A 21,225-nucleotide genomic window follows, 5' to 3' on the forward strand; every position below is an offset into this window, starting at 1 on the left:
TGTTGCTGCGTAGACGTTCACTTGCCGCTTGCAAAAGCGCGTAGAAGATCTTGATCACGATCGGTTCCGGCGCCACGAACGGGCAGCACCTCCGTACTCGGTCACACGTTCGGTTGTTGATGAAGACGACGTCCACCTCCCCGTTCCAGCGGGCAGCGGAAGTAGTAGCTCCTCTTGAATCCGACAGCACGACGGTGTGGTGTCGGTGGCGGTGTAGAAGTCCGGCGGAGCTTCGCTAAGCAAACCGGGCAATATGAAGTGGAGGAGCAAAGCTAGGGTTTGGGAGGGGGTGGCCGGCCACTCTATGGGGGGGGCCAGCTTGTGGTCTTGGGGTGGCCGGCCCCTCCCTTGGCCCCTCATTATATAGGTGGATCCCAAGTGTTGGTGTCCAAGTCTTCGAATAAGACCCGAAACCAAAACCTTCCATAGGAGGGGGCAAACCTAGCCCAACTAGGACTCCCCCCAAAGGTGGGATTCCCACCTCCCATGTGGGGTGGCCGGCCCCCTATGGTGGAGTCCACTTGGGACTCCACCCCCACTAGGGCTGGCCGGCCATGGAGGTGGAGTCCCTTGTGGACTCCACCTTCCTTGGTGGTTTCTTCCGGACTTTTCTAGAACCTTCTAGAACCTTCCATAGAACCTTCCGCGACATTTTATTCACATAAAATGACATCCTATATATGAATCTTATTCTCCGGACCATTCCGGAACTCCTCGTGATGTCCGGGATCACATCCGGGACTCCGAACAAATATTCCAACTTCATTCCATATTCAAGAACTACCATTTCAACATCCAACTTTAAGTGTGTCACCCTACGGTTCGAGAACTATGCGGACATGGTTGAGTACTCACTCGACCAATAACCAATAGCGGGATCCGGAGATCCATAATGGCTCCCACATATTCAACGATGACTTTAGTGATCGAATGAACCATTCACATACATTACCAATTCCCTTTGTCTCGCGATATTTTACTTGTCCGAGGTTTGATCTTCGGTATCACTCTATACCTTGTTCAACCTCGTCTCCCGACAAGTACTCTTTACTCGTACCGTGGTATGTGGTCTCTTATGAACTTATTCATATGCTTGCAAGACATTAGACGACATTCCACCGAGAGGGCCCAGAGTATATCTATCCGTCATCGGGATGGACAAATCCCACTATTGATCCATATGCCTCAACTCATACTTTCCGGATACTTAATCCCACCTTTATAGCCACCCATTTACGCAGTGGTGTTTGATGTAATCAAAGTACCTTTCCGGTATAAGTGATTTACATGATCTCATGGTCATAAGGACTAGGTAACTATGAATCGAAAGCTTATAGCAAATAACTTAATGACGAGATCTTATGCTACGCTTAATTGGGTGTGTCCATTACATCATTCATATAATGATATAACCTTGTTATTAATAACATCCAATGTTCATGATTATGAAACTAATCATCCATTAATCAACAAGCTAGTTTAAGAGGCATACTAGGGACTTCTTGTTGTCTACATATCACACATGTACTAATGTTTCGGTTAATACAATTCTAGCATGATATATAAACATTTATCATAAACATAAAGATATAAATAATAACCACTTTATTATTGCCTCTAGGGCATATCTCCTTCAGAACTTTGCCAACAATGGACCAGAACTTCCATTAAAATTTTAATGTTATGGAAATAAATGGCAAGTGCACTGTCTAAACCGAATGAATGAACTTCCTAAAACTAACAAGTGACCGCATGGCATTTTCTGCTATCTTTTTTAACAGGAAGTGAACTCCCTATTGTGGCCTAATTGAGCTGCTCACAATTAACATGTGAACCGCTCAATGCTGTAGATAAAAAAGCAAGTACAACCAAGAATAAAATCACATGAAGCAATAGCATTTTGCATAGCAGCAACCAGCCTATCAACCATAGTCCACAGTGTGAGGAGCAGGCTGACCTGGGCATGAGAGACTCGCCGAAGCCATGGACTCCCGACACATTATTGCTTCCATGACGTGAGTGAAGTTAACTGGTAGCGGTCCGCCTGGGGGACCACGGCGGCGCTCATAGGAGTCCACAACCACGCACCTGGGAGACCAAACTTCATGTCGCACTAAAGCAATCTTCCTAATAATCTTTTTTTTTTTGCATCCGGTTAATCTCTCACATTCAACATTGCACATGATGGAAAAAAGTTACAGACCACTAGACAAAAACGACAAATGAACATAGAAATGAACTTTTCCGTCCAAACATAGTGAACTTCACAGACCGGCGGACCAATTTTTTCTAAATGTGTTCCCCTGTTTCAATTAATGTTCCATCAATCTCGCATCTCTCTTCTTCTCAATAATTGCACAGAATAAAAATTACATGATCAATATGAATTGTGGTTGCACACATTAAAGCTTTGGATTTTAAGTGAACCTCACCATTAGTGAATTGCTTCAAATAATCATGCAAACTGCTATTTTGAAGTATTTTTAATCAGAGTTCATACAAATACCGGTGGTCAATAAACCTTCAACTTATACGTGGATAAACTGAACTTCATGACAATATAAAGCCTTACTTCAATGGAGAGAGAAAGTGAACTTCAGTAATAAAATGAACTTGCCCGGAAAATGAACTTACTCACAAGAGTAAACGAACCCGAGACGAGCAATGTTCGCCGGCTAACACGGAGCTATTATGTGCACCATACAACTATTATGTGCGGAAGAAACTCAATTCACTTAGTACTATATGCGCATAAGAAAACCAAAGTAGCAACCACAATTCATATTGATCAGCACCGGGAGTAGAAAGTTGACTCGGGCACAGGAGACTCTCAACCGCCTTAGTTGAAGCAAGTGGACTCTCGGGGCGGTGGTGGGTGGACTTCCCGAGTTGACTTGAGTGAAGTGCCAGGGAACAATCAAGTGCACTCGCCATCAAAATTCTAATTATTCTTCATACTTGCACTATACTTAAGACTTCTACTATCATATACATCACCAATTAGGAGAAGTTAACTCCACAAATAAGAAGAATTGAACTTCCGATGATGAAAAATAAATTTTGCACATTGTTTGGTTTTCTATATCTGCATCTTGCAATGCTTTTTGTGCAGAACTTCCTATATCAACAAAGTGAACGTACTGAAAAAATATAAATTTCTCAAGCAGAAGTGAACCTTGCAACCCAAAAATTAATTTAGTTTTAGCACCTACAGTAAGAACCCCTACCGCTGGAAAGGCCTTGCGCTGCTACAATAAATCCTACTGCATTCTCCGCTCGACAACACCAATATCTAAACCGTGTTAGGTTAACTCCCAGGATGCTCACAGTGGACTTCCCAACTCAGCACGGTGGTTACCACGGGGAGGTGCTAGCCAACGGGGAGGCGCAAGCATAACAACAGATCACAATCTAAGAAAAACTGAAACATCAAACAATCTCTTACCGAACTTCCGACAAAGCAAAATCGCCTAAAAAAGTAAAGTGAGTTTCCCGGTGACACACACATCATAGGAGTTCAAAGGAGGGAGCTTACTTGTGCAAACAACAACAAACTGAACCGACCCATGGCTAATAGTGAACTGCACCAGTGTCAGATGTGAACTGCACCACAGTCGCTAGATAGAGATGGCATCCTGGTCAAGGTAAACCTGTGATGTCTACGTTCCCCCTCCTTTCCTGTAGACAGTGTTGGGCCTCCAAGTGCAGAGGTTTGTAGAACAGCAGCAAGTTTCCCTTAAGTGGATACCCAAGGTTTATCGAACTCAGGGAGGAAGAGGTCAAAGATATCCCTCTCATGCAACCCCGCAACCACAAAGCAAGAAGTCTCTTGTGTCCCCAACACACCTAATAGGTGCACTAGTTCGGCGAAGAGATAGTGAAATACAGGTGGTATAAATAAGTATGAGCAGTAGCAACGGTGCCGTAAAAGTGCTTGGCGCGTAGTTGATGGTGGTGGTATTGCAGCAGTAGTAACGCGATAAAAACAAGAAACAAGCGATAGTAACTCAGCAGTAGTAACGCAATGAGTAGTAAACAAGCAGTAGTAACTCAGCAGTATTTAGGAACAAGGCCTAGGGATTACACTTTCACTAGTGGACACTCTCAACATTGATCACATAACAGAATAGATAAATGCATACTCTACACTTTTGTTGGATGATGAACACATTGCGTAGGATTACACGAACCCTCAATGCCGGAGTTAACAAGCTCCACAATAATGCTCATATTTTAGTAACCTTTAGTGTAAGATAGATCAACACGACTAAACCAAGTACTAGCATAGCATGCACACCGTAACCTTCATGCATATGTAGGAGGAATAGATCACATCAATACCATCATAATGATAATTAACTCCACAATCTACAAGAGATCATGATCATAGCCTACGACAAGAACCACACGGTGCACACACTAGTCACCTTTACACACGTGCAGGAGGAATAGAACTACTTTAATAACATCACTAGAGTAGCACATAGATGAATTGTGATACAAACTCATATGAATCTCAATGAGATCATTGTATTGAAGTACATGGAAGAGAGATGAACCACATAGCTACCGGTACAGCCCCGAGCCTCGATGGAGAACTACTCCCTCCTCATGGGAGCAGCGAGCGGTGATGAAGATGGCGGTGGAGATGGCAGCGGTGTCGATGGAGAAGCCTTCCGGGGCACTTCCCCGCTCCGGCAGGGTGCCGGAACGGAGATCCTGTCCCCGGATCTTGGCTTCGCGATGGCGGCGGCTCCGGAAGGTTTCGTGGTTTTCGTCAATTGGTATCGGGTTTTCTGATCCAGGGGCTCTTTATAGGCGAAGAGGCGGCGCCGGAGGGTCGAGGGGTGCCCACACCATAGGGTGGCGCGGCCCCCCCGGCCGCGCCGGCCTAGGGTTTGGTGGGCCTGTGCCCCCTCCCCGGTGGTTCTCGTGTGTTCCGGAGGCTTCCGGGTAAAATAGGAACTTTGGCGTTGATTTCGTCCGATTCCGAGAATATTTCGTTACTAGGATTTCTGAAACCAAAAACAGCAGAAAACGAGAACCGGCACTTCGGCATCTTGTTAATAGGTTAGTTCCGGAAAATGCACGAATATGACATAAAGTGTGCATATAACATGTAGATAACATCAATAATGTGGCATGGAACACAAGAAATTATCGATACGTTGGAGACGTATCAGCATCCCCAAGCTTAGTTCTGCTCGTCCCGAGCAGGTAAAATGATAACACAGATAATTTCTGGAGTGACATGCCATCATAATCTTGATCATACTATTTGTAAAGCATATGTAATGAATGCAGCGATCAAAACAATGTGTATGACATGAGTAAACAAGTGAATCATAAAGCAAAGACTTTTCATGAATAGCACTTCAAGACAAGCATCAATAAGTCTTGCATAAGAGTTAACTCATAAAGCAATAATTCAAAGTAAAGGTATTGAAGCAACACAAAAGAAGATTAAGTTTGAGCGGTTGCTTTCAACTTGTAACATGTATATCTCATGGATATTTTCAACATAGAGTAATATAACAAGTGCAATATGCAAATATGTAAGAATCAATGCACAGTTCACACAAATGTTTGCTTCTTAAGGTGGAGAAAGATAGGTGAACTGACTCAACAATAAAAGTAAAAGAATGGTCCTTCAAAGAGGAAAGCATCGATTGCTATATTTGTGCTAGAGCTTTTATTTTGAAAACATGAAACAATTTTGTCAACGGTAGTAATAAAGCATATGAGTTATGTACATTATATCTTACAAGTTGCAAGCCTCATGCATAGTATACTAATAGTGCCCGCACCTTGTCCTAATTAGCTTGGGTTAACACCGATCATCATTGCATAACATATGTTTCAACCAAGTGTCACAAAGGGGTACCTCTATGCCGCCCTGTACAAAGGTCTAAGGAGAAAGCTCGCATTGGATTTCTCGCTATTGATTATTCTCAACTTAGACATCCATACCGGGACAACATAGACAACAGATAATGGACTCCTCTTTTAATGCTTTAAGCATTCAACAACAATTAATTCTTTTCTCATTAGAGATTTGAGGATATTTGTCCAAAACTGAAACTTCCACCATGGATCATGGCTTTAGTTAGCGGCCCAATGTTCTTCTCTCACAATATGCATGCTCAAACCATTCAACTCGGTGTAGATCGCCCTTACTTCGGACAAGACGAACATGCATAGCAACTCACATGAAATTCAACAATGAGTTGATGGCGTTCCCCGATAAACATGGTTATCGCACAACAAGCAACTTAATAAGAGATAAAGTGCATAATTACATATTCAATACCACAATAGTTTTTAAGCTATTTGTCCCATGAGCTATATATTGCAAAGGTGAATGATGGAGTTTTAAAGGTAGCACTCAAGCAATTTACTTTGGAATGGCGGGAAAATACCATGTAGTATAGGTAGGTATGGTGGACACAAATGGCATAGTGGTTGGCTCAAGTATTTTGGATGCATGAGAAGTATTCCCTCTCGATACAAGGTTTAGGCTAGCAAGGCTTATTTGAAACAAACACAAGGATGAACCGGTGCAGCAAAACTCACATAAAAGACATATTGAAAACATTATAAGACTCTACACCGTCTTCCTTGTTGTTCAAACTCAATACTAGAAATTATCTAGACCTTAGAGAAACCAAATATGCAAACCAAATTTTAGCATGCTCTATGTATTTCTTCATTAATGGGTGCAAAGCATATGATGCAAGAGCTTAAACATGAGCACAACAATTGCCAAGTATCACATTACCCAAGACATTATAGCAAATTACTACATGTATCATTTTCCAATTCCAACCATATAACAATTTAACGAAGAAGAAACTTCGCCATGAATACTATGAGTAGAAACCAAGGACATATTTGTCCATATGCTACAGCGGAGCGTGTATCTCTCCCATAAAGTGAATGCTAGGATCCATTTTATTCAAACAAAACAAAAACAAAAACAAAAGCACACAGACGCTCCAAGTAAAGCACATAAGATGTGGCCGAATAAAAATATAGTTTCAGGGGAGGAACCTGATAATGTTGTCGATGAAGAAGGGGATGCCTTGGGCATCCCCAAGCTTAGACGCTTGAGTCTTCTTGATATATGCAGGGATGAACCACCGGGTGCATCCCCAAGCTTAGAGTTTTCACTCTTCTTGATCATAGTATATCATCCTCCTCTCTTGACCCTTGAAAACTTCCTCCACACCAAACTCGAAACAACTCATTAGAGGGTTAGTGGACAATAAAAATTAACATGTTCAGAGGTGACACAATCATTCTTAACACTTCTGGACATTGCATAATGCTACTGGACATTAGTGGATCAAAGAAATTCATCCAAAATAGCAAAAGAGGCAATGCGAAATAAAAGGCAGAATCTGTCAAAACAGAACAGTCCGTAAAGATGGATTTTATTAGGCCACCAGACTTGCTCAAACGAAAATGCTCAAATTGAATGAAAGTTGCGTACATATCTGAGGATCACTCACGTAAATTTGCATAATTTTCTGAGTTACCTACAGAGAATTAGACCCAGATTCGTGACAGCAAAGAAATCTGTTTCTGCGCAGTAATCCAAATCTAGTACTTACTTTACTATCAAAGACTTTACTTGGCACAACAAAACTCAAAACTAAGATAAGGAGAGGTTGCTACAGTAGTAAACAACTTCCAAGACACAAATATAAAACAAAGTACTGTAGCAAAATAACACATGGGTTATCTCCCAAGAAGTTCTTTTCTTTATAGCCATTAAGATGGGCTCAAGCAGTTTTAATGATGCACTCGCAAGAGATAGTATGTGAAGCAAAAGAGAGCATCAAGAGGCAAATTAAAAACACATTTAAGTCTAACATGCTTCCTATGCATAGGAATCTTGTAAATAAACAAGTTCATGAAGAGCAAAGTAACAAGCATAGGAAGATAAAACAAGTGTAGCTTCAAAAATTTCAGCACATAGAGAGGCATTTTAGTAACATGAAAATTTCTACAACCATATTTTCCTCTCTCATAATAACTTTCAGTAGCATCATGAGCAAACTCAACAATATAACTATCAAATGAAACATTCTTATCATGAGTCTCATGCATAAAATTATTACTCTCCACATAAGCATAGTCAATTTTATTAGTTGTAGTGGGAGCAAATTCAACAAAGTAGCTATCATTATTATTCTCATCATCAAATATAGGAGGCATATTGTAATCATAATCAAATTCACTCTCCATAGTAGGTGGCACCAAAAGACCACTATCATTATAATCATCATAAATAGGAGGTAAAGTATCATCAAAGAAAATTTTCTCCTCAATGCTTGGGGGACTAAAAATATCATGAAAACCAGCTTCCCCAAGCTTAGAACTTTCTATATCATTATCAACAATGGTGTTCAAAGCGTTCATACTAATATTACTACCAGCATGCAAATAAGATTCCATAGGTTTTTTAATTTTCGCATCAAACAATCCAAGTTTTAAATCAGGAAATAGAACAAGAAGCTCACTCTTATACATTATGCCAAACTAGTGTAAACAAGAAACAAAAAGATGCAATTGCAGGATCTAAAGGAAATAGCTTTGAGCACACACACAACGGCGCCGGAAAAATACTTTACCTGGGACCGTAGTATGAGTGCCTTTTTACCTTTCCTCCCCGGCAACGGCGCCAGAAAATAGCTTGATGTCTACGTTCCCCCTCCTTTCCTGTAGACAGTGTTGGGCCTCCAAGTGCGGAGGTTTGTAGAACAGCGAGCAAGTTTCCCTTAAGTGGATACCCAAGGTTTATCGAACTCGGGGAGGAAGAGGTCAAAGATATCCCTCTCATGCAACCCCGCAACCACAAAGCAAGAAGTCTCTTGTGTCCCCAACACACCTAATAGGTGCACTAGTTCGGCGAAGAGATAGTGAAATACAGGTGGTATAAATAAGTATGAGCAGTAGCAACGGTGCCGGAAAAGTGCTTGGCGCGTAGTTGATGGTGGTGGTATTGCAGCGAGTAGTAACGCAGTAAAACAGTAAACAAGCAGTAGTAACTCAGCAGTAGTAACGCAGTAGTAGTAAACAAGCAGTAGTAACTCAGCAGTATTTAGGAACAAGGCCTAGGGATTACACTTTCACTAGTGGACACTCTCAACATTGATCACATAACAGAATAGATAAATGCATACTCTACACTTTTGTTGGATGATGAACACATTGCGTAGGATTACACGAACCCTCAATGCCGGAGTTAACAAGCTCCACAATAATGCTCATATTTTAGTAACCTTTAGTGTAAGATAGATCAACACGACTAAACCAAGTACTAGCATAGCATGCACACCGTAACCTTCATGCATATGTAGGAGGAATAGATCACATCAATACCATCATAATGATAATTAACTCCACAATCTACAAGAGATCATGATCATAGCCTACGACAAGAACCACACGGTGCACACACTAGTCACCTTTACACACGTGCGGGAGGAATAGAACTACTTTAATAACATCACTAGAGTAGCACATAGATGAATTGTGATACAAACTCATATGAATCTCAATGAGATCATTGTATTGAAGTACATGGAAGAGAGATGAACCACATAGCTACCGGTACAGCCCCGAGCCTCGATGGAGAACTACTCCCTCCTCATGGGAGCAGCAGCGGTGATGAAGATGGCGGTGGAGATGGCAGCGGTGTCGATGGAGAAGCCTTCCGGGGCACTTCCCCGCTCCGGCAGGGTGCCGGAACAGAGATCCTGTCCCCCAGATCTTGGCTTCGCGATGGCGGCGGCTCTGGAAGGTTTCTGTGGTTTTCGTCAATTGGTATCGGGTTTTCTGATCCAGGGGCTCTTTATAGGCGAAGAGGCGGCGCCAGAGGGTCGAGGGGGTGCCCACACCATAGGGTGGCGCGGGCCCCCCCCTGGCCGCGCCGGCCTAGGGTTTGGTGGGCCTGTGCCCCCTCCCTGGTGGTTCTCGTGTGTTCTGGAGGCTTCCGGGTAAAATAGGAACTTTGGCGTTGATTTCGTCCGATTCCGAGAATATTTCGTTACTAGGATTTCTGAAACCAAAAACAGCAGAAAACGAGGAACCGGCACTTCGGCATCTTGTTAATAGGTTAGTTCCAGAAAATGCACGAATATGACATAAAGTGTGCATATAACATGTAGATAACATCAATAATGTGGCATGGAACACAAGAAATTATCGATACGTTGGAGACGTATCAACCTGCCAATAATTAATAAGCATATAAGAACTTTTTCAACAATTTCAGACTGTTAAGTCATTATGCTTTAAAAAGTGCCAATAAAATCCAAGTTGCTATGAAGAACTAGATAGTCAAAGAACCAAGGCAATACGTGAAATAGGAAAACTGAACTATTGAAGATATATAAACGTAAGTCCACACAAAATAGAAGCGAACTTCCTTACTACGCCGATTTATGGCAATAGTAAAGTCACTACTTCAGAATAATAAAATTTGTATGTTTTCCATTCTGTTTAATGCTCACAAGGAGAGGATAGGCTATGTTAATATAATCACAGTAGGACCCTTTGTTGTGACAAATCGCAAAGGTAATGATATGAATCCTATCAATTTTATTGCTGAGATTGGGTGACTACAACACAAAGTAGTTTATGGCTAAAATGTTCAGAAGTTTGCAACATCACAACTGTGAAAACAACAAATGTTCACAAATTCTTCAGATATGCAAAAGAACTTCGACCGCAGGAACAACTGAACCACACAAAAAATTAAACTAAACTGCTCCAGAAATTGTGCCATTGGGGAACCGTGGTCGGTACAACAGTCAACTTCCCATGGGAGCGCAAGCATGAATACAGCCAATTGTGATCGGTTTTTGAGGCAGAACCTGGAGAGGCGTAGATGCACACAAACTGCATTGCTCCCATGTCAGAACTTCGTGTAAAAGAATAGATGAACTGCTAGAATTAGTTGAACTGGACTTGGATATTTTGAAGTTCTGAACTTCTGAAATATATTTCCTTGTTTATTAAAAGAAAGTTCTAACCATGAAATGCTAACTCTAAGTCAATTAAGTTGTGCCATAATTGTATCTTCCTAATAATAACATATGGCCTAGACAAAACTATGTCAAACAATCTGAAAAAGGTGGATACGAAGGACACTTTGAAGTGCTGCCGATGCCCTACCGTGAACTTGCAGAGAGGAAGAAAGTGCGAGGTTGCCTGGTCAAGAGTTTCAAAAACTGAACTTCGGACAAGCTAGCAATCGAATCGCTGTATTTTTTGCGGGGTGAGGTTCTATTTGCTTATTACAATTTTCGATTCTAGTAAGAGAACTTCAATTGCTTTATACGTCAAGTACATATGTTTTTTTATAGAGTGAACTTCAGGATTTAAGTAAACGAACCGTTGACGCTTAACAAGTGAACTTATTTTTTTCAAACCTACAGAGTGATTTTGCTTAATAGGTTAGTGCGATACAAATTTTTAAATCTATGAACTAAGCAAACAAAACAATTTGATTTTTCTAATCAAAAGTCAAACTTCATGAAAGATAAATGTGATCTATTTTTCCTCACGGAAAGGTGCCAACATTAGTTGAAGTCCCAAAACGGGACTAATTAAACCTCTCCTAGAAATAAAGTGGACTTTGGAACTGCACTGTACTTCTCTGTCTTTTTACTGTATTTGCTTTTTAACTGAAACTATGCATCGTAGAAAATGAACTGCCCCAAAAATAATGAACTTGTGCTGGGAATAAAAAGTGAGGGGGACTGGATTACCTGGCGAATTAAAGAGATCTTCTCAACCGCATTGCATGATGTTTTATTCCTTTTTGCTATGCAAATCTAACTGAAACCACCAACACAGACAGTACGAGCTTCCTAGAAATTAAGAATGAACTACCAAGCACCAACTCAGACATAAGAAATCAATGGGCACCAAGATTAAATCCCCATCGCCATCGATCACAGGAAATATCACCTGGGTGGCTACTAATATGCTTGTTGTTCACCATACGGGCCATTGAAGGAGTGCCTGCCGGTGATGGCCACTGCTGACGTATGTCGGTACGCCGTGAAGTACCGAGTACACGCGGAACTACTCTAGTCCTCGAAAATCATGCGCGTGGTATAGACTCCCAGGAGCGGCGCGGTGGATTCCCGTGGTCACTCTCCATGGACTCGTGTGGTAAACTGAAATTCTTCAGAGAAGGAAAAAGAACTTCGACTGCAGGACAACTGAACTGCACAATGCAAATGAAATGAAGTGCTGCAGAAGCAACCTCTTCATTGCATCTCCTCGAAGGGGAACCTGAGCGGCGCCCCAGGTCAGTCCCTCCCACTCTTTCAACTTCCTTCTCTGACTAGCAGGCAGGTTGCGCGGGCGCCGACTGGTATCTCACCTGCATCTCTCCCAATCCAGTAGGTGAGGCCACAACCATCTCTGACATCTCTTTGTTTCTTCTTCTGAAGCCTAAGAACAGGAAAGATCCTAACAACTTCAGTGACAGTAGAGTCCCTATTTTTTGCTTTAAATTTCCTAGTCTACAGTTTTCATCACACCCATAGACACCGGCTACTGAAACAAAACAAGAAGGATCCTAACAATTTCAGTTAGAAGGCTGTACATTTCATCACAGACTTAGTTGGTTCACAAATCTTCCTCTGCCCGTACAAAATACAAGAAGCCACCCTGAAGCTGCACCTGCATCTCCAGTTTGCTAACAGTATCCACCCAAGAACTTCTGATGAAATCACTTTTTCCTAGCCCTAAGGACCAAAGTAACGATCCCACGAAGCAAAAATGCACCGGATTTGTATGTAACTGAAGCCACCCGCCGAGGAACAAATCAAGCACACATGGTTCATCGGACAATCGACCACGGGATTACTTACCGGCGCGACGAGAGAAGCCGGAGCACGGGTCCCTGATGGGCGGCGCCGCCCCAAGCGGGACGGCTAGACGGGCTCCAGCGAGATCACTCGCGCACTCCGGTTTGGCTCGCTGCTCGCGGATCGGATGGCGGGCGACGCAAGCAGCGGCAGAGAGGGGAGGAGTTTGGATCTTGAGGAAAGCTTGGGGCAGCGCGTCGGGGAAGAGGAGTAGGTGACGGCGCCGCCCGCTTGTGGGGAAGGTGCGCCGGAGGGGATGGGGTCGGGCGGCGGGCCGGGGAAGAAGGGTAGGTGAGGGCCGCCTGCCGGTGGGGATGGGGTCGGGCGGCAAGCCGAAGAGGACAGCGTGGGGGCGCGCCGGAGAGGACAGGGTGGGGGCGCGCGGCAGGGGAACTGTGGGCGCCGCCGGCCACCGGGAATGTAGGGGATGGGGGAAAAGGTCGGGAGAGGAAGATAAGGTCGGGTCGGGTGGGGTGACGACCCGGTTCGGTTTCTTCCGTGTCTGGGGTCGGGGTCGGTTCGGTCGGTAGAAACTGAAGCGGGAATAGGGGGTTCTAGAATAGCTATTCTCGAACCCCTCTTAAGGGGGGTTCGAGAATAGTTGGGCTCTATATATATATATATATATATATATATATATATATATATATATAGGAAGCTCAACTGGGGCACCATGGTGCCCGGGCACCATACATCATGACCGTACAAGTACATCGTGGGTGCCACATTGCATCATATGTGTATAAGGGAGAGAAAATCACTTTCTAAATATCAGCAGGAGAGAGAATGCACTTTCCAATTATCAGAAACAGGGACAAATCACTTCACAGTTTGCTGTGCAGGTTTCCTTATATGATTCGTGGTGCCCAGGCACCATGGTGCACCAGTTAGTTTACCTATATATATACGCGCTATTTGACTCCCAGGGAGCAGAATATTATTCTGCTCCCGGGCCGAACTCACCAGCCCCGCGCGTCGGACTTGCAGATCAGCCGAGCCAACCGGCCAGTTCACTGTGACATAATATTATGTTGCGTGCGAGGTAAGATGCGGTCTGTGGTAGAAATTGAGCACGTATCCAACCCACGATGATCTTCTAGGAACCACCGATGTAAGAATAGTGGGATCCAACGTAATAAAACGTAGAGACAGTTTATGTCCACCGATTCAGCTCCATTTGTGCATTATTTGTAAGAACTAAGAAATTTGGCAACCAACGTAAAAAAAACTTGTCTGCCAACACATTCCTCTACAGTACTTTTTTTCAGGGAAGCACATTCCTCTACTTCAGGTACCATACGTATGAAAACTGAGGGATGACGTAAATTACAACTGTGTATACATAAAGAACTCCAATACATTACATTACATACTCCGGGGCATTGTAAATAAGACACAGTGATGCACAAACGTGTCTATGAGAACTGTTTGCCTTATTTGCGGAAAAGATAAATACTGGAATTATTCTAAGTAACAAATTACATTCTCCAAATGGCATGGTAATCTGTGGAGCGAAAGCAACCGAACGAGATGCTGAATCCTTTCCATTTGCCAAAATTGCCAGGCTTGCTTAGTTGAGAGCAGTTCTTGTTTGATTCATGAAATAGCAGAAAAAATTATGTAAGAAACATCAAAAAGAGTACACAAACAAATAGATAGGAAAAATGAAAATTTAGTTACAACATGTGGTTCCCACGCATGCTGCTCACCACGCCACCGATACAACTGCCGCCGACGACGCCTATTCCACCAGCCGACCAGGGCCCTACCGAGGACATCGAGAGCGCAGAGCCACGCGCCGCTCACCCGGCCACCAAGTCCGCCTGTCGTCCGTCGGCCGCTCACAGCCGTCGTCATGCCTCAGTTTCCAATTTCCAAACCGCGCATGTCGGTGCCACAATTAGAAACCCAACAGGAAAAAAATTGGGTGTGGCTGGGTAAGCTCCCAATCCCACAACTGGCGAAATAAAAATTGTCGAGGTAAAACGATTACCATAACTGCTAAGATGGTACGAGCCACACCAACCAGGTCACATGGCTCTACATTTGGGGACGTAGTTCTAACAAAATTTTGCTAACCAGAATTTTTAAGTGATCTAACCAAATTCGAACAAACACTTACGACAATGCAATGACCATCTTGATACTACATCACTGGTTTTCAGACAGTCCCAAGGAAACTTCTTTTTAAAGTACTAGTCCAAACTAGGAAATGAATCTTTTTCTTTTCTTTTTTAGGCAAGAAGCAATGAGGCACCAAAACGACCTTTTCATTTTGAATAATTATTATGTTATTACGCTGTATCGGTATACGGCATCCAGCACAGGCAAAAACTTACATGTTATGACCACCTATCGGTAACTCCACTTAGAGCACACCATAAATCATGCAGACCCTAAAATTGAATGTCATCATTCAGGCAACAGTGTCACATGTACCTTATGAAGGCATGGGAGGATCTTCATGGTAGCTTTAGGAGAATCTTGACATCTGATGCAGTAATCACTCTTGGTATGTGGAGTCTAAAGAAGAAACAAATGTTTTAGTTGACATTATTCTGAACATAACTAACGTGCTAAGTGATGTAATTTCACAAGTTTCTTCTATGCACGCAAGATAAGACAATTAATGATACATAATTGTAATTACAAGAAGCAAATATTGAAAATCTAAACAAGTACAAAAGTATGTTCAGGCATAAGAACAAACAAAAAAGTAACTACATCATGTTGATTGGAATATATCGGGCATAAGAAGGCACAAACACAATTAGACACTATCATAATCTAGAATTGCCGGAAGTTCTAAATACAAATATTTATATGAGAGCTAGCTAATTTCTCTTTTGCAGGGAGAGAGCTAGCTATTTCTGAAGATACACCCGCAGCACCACGAGCAACAGACGATGCTGCAGCGCCAGCAGCAGCAGAAGAACCTTTAACATGGAACCAAAGCAGCTACATGATAAAAAGAAGTTACATCTCCAAGCAGCCTCTCACCAGTGTTGAGTTGATTTATATCAGCAACAATAATTAGTTGATTTGAATCAGCAACAATAATTAAGGCGGAGTTCTGATGCTGCATAATAACTGACTATCCACAAAAATTGTTCATATCTCTGACTGAAAACCCAACCATCAGTAATTAAGGAGCACTAGTTGATGAGCTACTCGCTGGGTACCAAATGCAAAAATAGTCCATTCAGATGGATCAGTAGAAAATATATAAACTCAAATCAATTATAAACATTAGTTTGATCAGCAAGAACATTCTTCATAATGCAACTATGCCATGAATTTCAGTATTTGTGTTGATTAAACGTATTGGAAAGTTAACCCGCATCATGGAATACTAGTTTCTCAGGTCATTCTAAAACGAATGATAAATCGGCTAATTTATCCTAAAAGTGAGAAGCATAGTCCGCAGAAAACAGTCTACACAAATCTATCTGAAGCAGCATGGTTACGGCCACACAAGGCCAACACAAATAGGACAGTAAAATACCATCTTCTGCACACGCATTAACACAACAAGTAATTCCATTCATTTATTGCCAAGACAATCTATGGACTAAGGTGCACTAGAGCACTCGTACAACTGAATTCAGAATTCTATTTCGCATAGAACCGGAGCAAGACAAGATATTGCCCCAGCTCTGCTCTGGTACAAGGAAAAAGCAGGCCAGTTCCAAGAAACAACACACAAGGCACTGACGAGCAGAGTAGTAAGCAAGAATACACGCGTACCGATCACTGATAATATTGTATATTTGCCGACGCAGCTCGTACAGATCGGAATTTCCTATGGATCCAAATAATCAGCAGGCGCAATAAAAAATTAAAACAGGAAGCAATCAACTAATCAAGTATGCATAAAATTGGGGGGACATTAGTAGCAAGAGCACGAAGAAAGTTCAATTACTCCAGAGTACATACGCGAGCCGGCTGCCTCCCGCCGCGACGAGCCCGCCCTCCAGAGTACATACTTCGACGGGATCTGGAGGTTGGCTGCAATCCGCCGCAGTTCCCAACGCATCCGACCACGCGAACGCCGCTGAGGACTCCCGCCGCTCGGCGAGGCCGCTCACCACGCTGCCACGCAGCAGCTCGCCGCTCGCCTCAATACCCAGCTGCAGCCGTAGGCGGTCGCCGGAGTTCCAACTGCAGCTGCTCGCCGTTCGCCGCCGGCTGCACGACGCCTCCTATATCGATATTGCAGAACCGCACGAACGCAAATATGGGATTAGCTAGCACACACGTTAGTGTAAAAAAGAAACCGTCAATATAAAAAGATAATGTTGATTCCGGAAGTGGGTTCGGTGGAGGATGGCTGGTCCGGCTCGGTCGACCGACTCGGGGGTAGAATTACTTATTCTACACCCAGGGGTATAATAGAGTTTCCCTATATATATATATATATATATATATATATATATATATATATATATATATATATATATATATATATATATATATATATATATAGGATAAATACTTCCTACTCCTGGGTGTAACTACACCCACGTGTCATATACTACCATACGGAAGTATGTACCATACTTTATCGATTTGAGTATGTTCTTATATTATATCTAAGATATTACACCAAGTTTTGTGAAAAAAATATAAGTGAGCATGTAGTTTGCACTATATATACGAAATACATGCATATGTATACGTAAAAAATGAGTCTACGTAAAAAAATGTGCATACTGCATGCAAAGTATTATATATACTACCAAAATAGTCTTATATACTTCATACTACATGTACATATACTTCGGTATGATAGATACTCCCTAGATTATACGAAACACACGTGGGTGTAACTACACCCGGGTGTAGTATGAATATGTAGGAAAAATACTTCCTACTACTGGGTGTAACTGCACCCACGTCTCATATACTACCATACGGAAGTATATAACATACTTTATTGGTTTGAGTATGTTCGTACACTATATCTAAGATACTCCATACCAACTTTGGTGAAAAAAATTTAAATACACCCATAGTTTGCACTATATATACAAAATACATGCATATTTATACGTAAAGAAATAGTGTACGTAAAAAAGTGTACATACTACCTACAAAGTAGTATATATACTACCAAAATATTCTTATATACTTCATACTACATGTATATACTCTTCGGTATGATAGATACTACCTAGATTGTGTGAAACACACGTGGGAGTAACTACACCCGGGTGTAGCATTAATATGTCCTATATATATATATATATATATATATATATATATATATATATATATATATATATATATATATATACATGAGAGCACATGAGGCCCAAGGAAATTACTCGCTCCATCTTTGTCCTGTCATAGACACCACATAATCTACTGTCAGCGGCATCTTCCATCACCTCGGGTTCTGCAGCGGTATGTGCATGCAATCTCTAGTAGGACGATTCCGAAGCTGTAGACGTCGTACTTACGGTCGAATTTGAGTCTCCCATGTTTCATGCGTTCTGGATCCATGTATCTGACTATCCCTACAACTGTTGTAACCAATGTTGTATTGGTTTTGCTAGCGATATTCCTCGATAGCCCGAAGTCAGCTAGCTTGGCGTTAAAATCATAATCAAGTAGTACATTGTCTGGCTTGATATCTCTATGTAAGATGGTTTTATTGCATTCGTGGTGCAGATAACGAAGTGCAAACCCTATGCCCTTAACTATTTTATACCTGTAAAATAAATTAAGGACTAAAGTGAAATCTCGAGACATATATAGCACGCGTGTCATATTTTTACTCTTGGCGACAAATTGCTGAGGATGTAGTATGTATGATACTTTTTTCCCATGGTAGAATTCGCTCTTGGCTGTGTAGGTGGTCCTCAAGGGTGCCGTTAGGCACCAATTCATACACAAGAAAGAGTTTAACCCTTTGTTGCCTGTACCAACACATAAAATCGACAAGGTTCCATCCATTTCTACTGCAGCACCAGCCTTTCAGCTCGACTAGATTCACGTGCCTCGTTGCACTAATTGTCTTGAGTTCAGCCATGAAATCCTGAAGTACTTCTGTAGTCTTCTTTATTTCCTTCACAACCACGTCTTGATTGCCGTTTTCATCATTGTAGGTCCCTTTATATACTATGCCGAAGTTACCCGCTCCAAGTGTGTTGTCTTTAGAGAATCTTCCAGTTGCGTTGACTAAATCGCCATAATCAAATCTCCTAAGTCCAAAAATTCCCCTAGCAAAGGAATCACGTGTGTGCCTCCACTTAAAACATGCTAGAATGAACCAAACCAGGAGCGATACAATTACCAGGACAGCGACAGAACCAACGGCTCCAACAATAACCAACATCCTTTTTTCTGCACAAACATCATTGTCCATATGAGTTAAATTTAGTGATGCATCAAAATACACTGATTTCGTTTGGTTTTGTGCGAAAGTAGCTGCCCTGGTGTGTTGGCACTTGGAACACGGGAGAACATGACCAGAAGACAACTCCCAACTTCACGTTAAAAAGGTGTACCGTTGTTCAATGTTTCATTGACAAATATAAAACGCTGTTGGGTGTCACAATTGAAATTTAGGTGATTCAACTTGTCGCAGCATAGCAAATAAGTTGTTCAAAATATAATTTAAACATTTACCTTTTCTCTTCTACACGACTTTTTTGGGGTCTACTTTCCACTTTTTTGTCAAAAGAGTTTATAAAATATTTATTTTAAATTTATTATTTGTGCCGAAATGTTATTTTTATGGTAGTGGTGATTCCCTCATCATGTTAGTGTTGCTTTCGAATATTTTAGTTTCTATTGTGCTAGTTAACATAATTGTGTTTACCACTCTAATTATGTTCATGCTATTTTTTTATTTTTTTATTATTACAATTGTTGTTAATAATTTATATTTTGTTTCTCGGTTGCATACACTTTTTTATCTAACTAGGACGGTGGCCCGCGCACATGCGCGGGCAACCACTTAGTGGTCTATGAAAAAATATTATACAATATAATAACAGCTGGAGATGTCCAGATGAAATGACAACATATACATTTTAGGGTGCCATGTTCACATGAATGAACTTTATTTTTTATTTTGATATAGTTTTGCATGAAAATTATCAACAGCCTGATAATGTTAGATTAGTGGAAAAAATAATTGATCTATGGCATTGGATATGCATCAAATTACCACCCAATTGATCTTGTATTAGTGTTGGATTTTCAACATAGTATATATATTTTTTAAGTTTATCGGGCAATGAATATATTTATTTCTAGACACATGGTTTATCATGTATATTATATTACTTTGTAATTATGTGTGTTGTTAGAAAAGTAAACAGTAGTACAAATTATACTAAGTCTTAGTTAATTAAAAGGGATCGGAGAATGTATATCTTTTTCCATCATGTTTCCTCACACGTCCTCATTTTCCCCAAATGCGCTCCGCTTCACTGCCCTTCTTTGTCCACCCCCGGTTGCCAAATATGGTTTTATCGGCCTCCAAGAATTCACCAAAATCAGATCACCGCAGTTTTTCGTCACCTAGGGCTGGAGCCTACTGAAGAAGCATTAGATACTGCTGTTGGAGGACGATGGCAGACATTAGACATGAAGATGGCCATGCACATTCGGTTCTACCAGGAGCGCGAGATTGACAACGCAGTTTATAGCCGGCTGTCTGCGGTATGTGTACTTGGGATTAGAATAATAGAGTTCTGGTGCCTGTTCTTTTTGTACTCGCCAAGGACGTCGCCATGAATTAGTATCAATCTATCCATTTGTAATTTATCTGTAATTTCTAGTTTTATTATTGAGCTATGAATACATTTTCTTCTGATGTCACACAATGTCTTTTCTCTCTTGTCCCTTTTATGTTTATTTTACTCAATATATGGTGCTCGTAGATCTAGATATCTACATTCCTAGCATTAGCAGGCCTATTTTTTTTGTTGGCCATACCATATATAAAGATACGAAATTGTAGCATTATCAGGCCTATGTTTTGAACTGTCTGTGACTTGTTCGAGTTGATTAATTCTAGTTGAATTAGATCAACACATATTGGTGTGGTCAGTGGTGTAGGGTGAACTGAATATTTGATGAGGTGAAATTGATGACATAGTCAGTAAGTACAATGAAAAAATGCCATTTTTCTGATTTGTCGAGTTAAATACCTTATTTCTGGTTACAACTAATGGTGATGCACTGGCATGAACAAAGGCATACACGCCAATATTGTTGATCAGCTCATTCTCAGTGTCAATAAGATAAGTATCCTTTTTTTGCAGAAAATACAATATGTAACCTTAGGAGAAAGAAGATCATATTCTTGCAGAGATTA

The 21,225-nt window shown here is 41.5% G+C and overlaps 1 protein-coding gene and 1 long non-coding RNA gene across 2 annotated transcripts in view; both read right to left on the reverse strand.

The window, feature by feature from the left end:
• Positions 1-14,196: 14,196 nt before the first annotated feature.
• Positions 14,197-16,967, reverse strand: LOC124693075. The gene is made up of 2 exons (XR_006999850.1): positions 16,830-16,967; positions 14,197-16,695 (listed from the first exon to the last, which is right to left on the reverse strand). It is a non-coding gene; the product is annotated as an uncharacterized LOC124693075 (long non-coding RNA).
• A 1,296-nt stretch (positions 16,968-18,263) lies between these two features.
• Positions 18,264-21,225, reverse strand: part of LOC124690636 (L-type lectin-domain containing receptor kinase IX.1-like) — a 97,008-nt gene continuing 94,046 nt past the window's right edge. Inside the window, exons 5-7 of the mRNA XM_047223996.1 lie at positions 19,192-19,241; positions 18,714-19,099; positions 18,264-18,625 (exon numbers count right to left, since the gene is read on the reverse strand). Of these exons, the coding sequence (XP_047079952.1) occupies positions 18,264-18,625; positions 18,714-19,099; positions 19,192-19,241 (798 nt within the window). The remainder of the gene's footprint in view (positions 18,626-18,713; positions 19,100-19,191; positions 19,242-21,225) is intronic.

The sequence above is a fragment of the Lolium rigidum genome, chromosome 2 (assembly GCF_022539505.1).
Source record: "Lolium rigidum isolate FL_2022 chromosome 2, APGP_CSIRO_Lrig_0.1, whole genome shotgun sequence".
In the NCBI taxonomy this organism is placed as follows: domain Eukaryota; kingdom Viridiplantae; phylum Streptophyta; class Magnoliopsida; order Poales; family Poaceae; genus Lolium; species Lolium rigidum.